The sequence below is a fragment of the Cyphomyrmex costatus genome, unplaced genomic scaffold (assembly GCF_001594065.2).
Source record: "Cyphomyrmex costatus isolate MS0001 unplaced genomic scaffold, Ccosl1.0 scaffold3910, whole genome shotgun sequence".
Taxonomy (NCBI): domain Eukaryota; kingdom Metazoa; phylum Arthropoda; class Insecta; order Hymenoptera; family Formicidae; genus Cyphomyrmex; species Cyphomyrmex costatus.
Genome location: NW_017278111.1, coordinates 3917 through 9219, shown reverse-complemented (window position 1 = coordinate 9219; position 5303 = coordinate 3917). Strand labels below are relative to the sequence as shown.

General features: G+C 37.4%; 1 protein-coding gene across 1 annotated transcript; it reads left to right on the top strand.

Annotated features, from left to right (window-relative positions):
* The first annotated feature begins 221 nt into the window (after positions 1-221).
* LOC108776865 (putative uncharacterized protein FLJ37770) lies at positions 222-814 on the top strand. Its single transcript, XM_018543595.1, has 2 exons — positions 222-523; positions 619-814. Exons 1-2 carry the CDS (start codon positions 222-224, stop codon positions 812-814), a joined length of 498 nt encoding a protein of 165 aa, XP_018399097.1.
* Positions 815-5303: the final 4489 nt, after the last annotated feature.

Genomic DNA, 5303 nt, shown 5'->3' with positions numbered 1-5303 from the left:
ATTTTGCTCCCTAGTTGCACAATGTACTATTTTCCTAGGTTGGTAGGACTGTCTATAACATTTCCAAGCGTCTGTTTGTCAAAAGGTTTATTTATCTCCGAGTTGCACGTGTTTTTGTAAACAACCAAAAGAGAATTTTTACATTGGGTGTTTTTGTTGAGCAAAGAACCTGCATCAAATTTTGTTTGCGGAACGAATATTCTTGTGCGGACACGTTGAAAATGTTGCGGAAGGCCTTTGGTGATCAAACTATGGCACAAAAAAACGTTTATAAGTGGTACAACGAGTTCAAAGCGGGCCGAGAACGCGTTGAAGACGAACCGCTCTCTGGACGACCATTAACGTCTACCGACGAGGGCCACGTCCAAAAAATCAAAGATTTGGTGCTTGAAAATCGTCGATTGACAATTAGAGACCTCGCTGATAGTGTTGGAATATCATTTGGCTCAGCCCAAACCATTTTGAAGGATGTTTTGTGTTTGAAACGCGTCAAGTCTCGATTGGTGCCAAAATCGCTCAATTTGTTGGAAAAAAAGCGTCGACTCATATCTCGACTCATATCGTTCCGCAACCACCGTATTCGCCTGATTTGGCTCCGTGCGACTTCTGGCTATTCAGCAAACTCAAAAGGCCAATGCGAGGACGCCGTTTCGACACGATTGAGGAGATAAAGACCGAATCGAAGAAGGTCTTGAAGGCTATACCGGAAAAAGACTATTCCGACTGTTTCGAGGACTGGAAAAAGCGTTGGCAAAAGTGCGTTTTATCGGACGAGGATTATTTTGAAGAGGATGTAATTGATTTGGAAGAATAAATAAAGAATTTATATTTTATAAACAAATTCACCTTACTTTTTGATCACAGTAGTATATCAAGCTATCCTTTCTTTGATTCATTGTGGTACAAACTAATCATTATTTTATGTCTGATGAATATTGTTTATTGTAATAAATATATTTATCAAAAGAATTCTTTCGACTAGCTTTCTTAGCGCGCCCTCGCAATTTAAATTCATTAATTTCACTCTTGCACGAATACATACATTGTTGATTTCTTTTATGGCACGGTGCCTTTAGACGATTACTTTCCGCATGGATGGATTGGAATGGACCTTGGAAGCTGTCACGAAGTGATAAAGCCACAGCTTCAAAGGGCATAGGAGGGTAAGTATATAAAAGATGCCCCCGCATGAAATCGGTTCAAATTAATACCACATATTGCTACCTATATAAGTATAAAATCCTGTAAGTATGAACTGAAAATTCGCTTTTTTGGGGGAGTTATGGAGGGGGTAAGAAAAATAAAAAAATCCATTTTTCTAGAAAACTAATGAACCGATTTTAGTAAAATTGAAATATGTTTTAAATGTAAGTGAGGCGATGTAGAAAAAAAAATTTCAAATTGTTTTTTAAATTTGATATGTTGTAGTTCTCAACACATGGAACAAAAGTGTCCATGGCCCCAAAGTCCGATCACGGGTAGTTTTCGAGATACAGCTCTCCAAAGTTGGACTTTTCGTACCTTATAGCAGCGTAATGCGGGTGCAGTCGATGTCGATGTACGATGATGCTTATAATTATAGTGGGCGTACAGGTGCTTGCTTGTGTGTGTATGCATGCGTGCGTGCGTGCGTGCGTGTGCGTGCGTGTGCGTGTCAGCAGAGGTAAGGATCCCACGGTTCGTCAATCCCGCAGTATTTTATGACTCCAAACCCTCTCTCCTGTGTGTGTGTGTGTGTGTGTGTGTGTGTGTGCGCGTGCGCGCGCGCGCGCGCGTGTGTGTGTGTGTTTGTATGCGCGCGCGCGTGCGTGTTTGGTGTTTGCGCGCATATTATTCATCAAACACTCACACGCACGCACGCACCCACAAACACACACACACAAGCAAGCACGCACGCACCTGTACGCCCACTTTAATCATAAGCATCATCGTACATCGACATCGACTGCAGCCGCATTACCATAGACATAGTATAGATAGACCGAGCATTGCCATATGCCAGACAAGGATATCGATGGCTGGAGCGTGCGAGAAGGAGAAAATATAATTAGATTTTTCGTTCTCTCTCTAACAGAAGAAAGTGGTGGCTGCATCGTACTCCCACTTTCTTCTGTTAGAGAGAAAACGAAAAATCTAATTGTGTTCCCTCCTTCTCGCATGTGACTGTCATGTCTCCCACCACATGCTCGGTCTATCTATACTATGTCTATGCGCATTACTCTGCAATAAGGTACGAAAAGTCCAACTTTGGAGAGCTGTATCTCGAAAACTACCCGTGATCGAACCTTGGGGCCATGGACACTTTTGTTCTACGTGTTGAGAACTACAACATACCAAATTTTTTAAAAAATTAGCCGAAAGCCATTTCCCATAAGGATTCTGCGGGGATTTTTCTATAAATTAATTAACTAACTTAATTCATGGCATACAAGACATCGTTGAGTTGTCATGAGACATGGAAGTACCAGGTGGTTATATCTATCATATTTTTCGGTCCTAGTGTAACTAACTCAAATTTGGGTTATCAGAAGCACCCTGCATAGTAGGAGCCTGCCTTAAATCATAATCACACTACAAACTCCCGATTCTAACTTTCGACTCAGAGTCGATCTAATAGAGTCTTCTATTCTCTAGATTCTTCTGTAGATTCTCTAGATTCAATTTTATAGAATCTTCTATTTTCGATTCGGCAGTCAGAGTCGACTGCTGTCTTAGTTGTGATTGGTTGAATTATAGTCGCGAATCCGAGTCAGGGTGCTGTCATATGAAACGAAAATTACACCGAAACAGAACAGTGAGAGCAATCACAATCGCAAAAAGGAAAGTAGATGATTGCAGAGTTCTGATTGCAGAGGTTTCGCTGTTCCGTTCCGCTGTAATTTTCGCTTCATGTGATAGCACCCTCAATAGTCAAGTCAGAGTTAGGAGTCTGTAGTGTGATTAAGCCCGGGTCACACTACAGATTGCGGATCGCACATCAGAATTCAGCCAATTAACACAAAGCAGCTTTATCTTGATTGGCTGAATTCCGATGCGCGATCCGCAATCTCAATCCGATCAGCAATCTCAATCCGTAGTGTGACACGAGCTTTAGGGCTTTAGACGCCTGGAGGAGTCTTAGGGCGGGTTCACACCTTGACGGAAAAGCGGAAAGCGGTAGAGAAGTAGCTAGTCAGAACTCGCGCTGGTAGCAAGTAGTATAGAACTTACAGAAAGTTAATTACCAGCGCGAGACCTGATTGGCTATTGCTCTTCCGCTTTCCGCTTTTCCATCAAGGTGTGAACCCGCCTTTAGATCGAGGTTCTGAAGGGATTTCGCTTGCTAATATGTTTCAGTGCAAGCTTGCTTACACTATACCTAACACACTGAAAAGTTACATAAAAAAAGGCAAAGATAAGTTGGAACATACACACAATGGCTGCGTTCAGCAGAGAAAGCAGCTTTGCAACTGTTGCAAAATTCTTTAATATGATTGGTCTTGCCCTTACTTCCTCATTAGATCTAAATGTATAAGCCAATTATATTCAAGAATTTTGCAACAGTTGCAAAGCTGCTTTTTCTGCTGAACGCAGCCAATCAGAATGTAGTATATAAAATATCCTGTGAGAATTGCGATGCTACGTATGTTGGCAAAACTAAAAGACAATTAAAAACTAGATGTTGTGTTTTTACGTCCCATGTAACTCTCGTTGTTACGTTTTAATAAATGAAAAGTTTCTACATATTTTTCCATAAATAATAAATTAAAAAGACAAATTAAGAGTCAAGAATTAAAAAATTCTTTTTGATTTTCGGATTTCCTGTCCAATCATCCACTTTCACACAAAAAAGGCACAGTTTTTTCGTTGGTCGACAGAGTTTTCTTACTGTCTGACACTAAGTTCCATTACAAGAATTTTAATTTTATTATTAAAATTTTATTTGATAATGATTATCATTTACGTTTTATTTTCAATACCATTAACCAACGTTTAAAATATTTGTTAAAAAATAAATTTGTAAAAAATAAACCTAAAATTCAAAATAACTCAGAGGCTACATCTTGGCTTACGGTGCCTTTTGTTCCTTCTCACACAGAGAAATTTAAAGGATTTAATAACAAGGTCATCAGAGTATCTTATCGCAGCCCGAACAAAATGAGCAAATATGTTAAAGTACAAAAAGATTCCCTGTCTAAAGAATGCAAGAGCAACGTAGTTTACAAAATCTCTTGTAATAATTGCGATGCGTCTTATGTTGGTCAAACAAGTAGACAACTAAAAACCAGGATTTCTGAACATCGAAATCATATTAGACGTAACACGACAACTCGATCAGTGATTACTGAGCATAGGTTGCAGCATGACCATGACTTTCTTTGGGATGAGGTAGAGATTCTGGATGAAGAACCTAATTACAGGAAATGGATAGTGTCAGAAATGATTAATATTAAAAGATAGGAAAATAGTCTAAACTTACAAACAGACACTGAAGGCCTGCAAGATATGTACATCCCTCTGATAAACAAAGTTTGACATTGTTGTGCGGCTGCCTTTTTCAGTTTATAGTCAATTTCAGCAGAGTACAGACGTGTCATTATCTCATTTTAATTTTCTTGTTTTTAATGTCTTCGTTAATTATAATTATGATAATATGTATTTTGACAAATGCAACAGCCTTGATACAAAAATTGTGTGTAGATGAGTCCATCATTTAAGGTTTGAAATTAAACTTATTTTTTGTTAATTTTTACACTATTTGTTAATTAAGTTGTATAGTAAGTTTAATCATTTTTCCACAGATTTATTACCGATCGATCAGTCGTTTTAATAAATTTCTTTCTTTAAGAATGGATTCTTCTGTTATTAACAATGCTTCTTATTACTGCACTAATTGTACTTCTGAAGAAGACTCAATTCAAGAGTCGAAACTAGTTAAGTTATGTATTTGAAGAGCTACGATTTTGCGATAATGTAAAGTTATTTTTTAATTCTTTTGTTTTTACATGCTATGTTTTTTGCGGTTTTTTGACGATTTAATATTTATTTTATGTTTTTGACTACTTCATTTAAAGATTAAAAAATTTTTTAATTCTTGACTCTTAATTTGTCTTTTTAACTTATTATTTGTTTTAAACTAAGAGTCCTTTACATCATTTATTATTTATTGTTTTTGTTTTTCCATAAACCTTCTCTCTTAATAAAATAATAATTAATAAAATTAAAGTTAAAGGACTCTTTATATGAAAATAATAATTAAAACGAGGTGAAGGACAATGAGAGTCAATTCGTAAGTAAACAAGAAAGCGATTATAACATAAAAA

Coding starts and splice junctions, on each gene's coding strand:
- LOC108776865 (XM_018543595.1), top strand. CDS start 222: ATGTTGCGGAAGGCCTTTGGTGATCAAACTATGGCACAAAAAAACGTT. Junction 524..618: donor GTGCCAAAATCGCTCAATTT/GTTGGAAAAAAA, acceptor CTGGCTATTCAG/CAAACTCAAAAGGCCAATGC.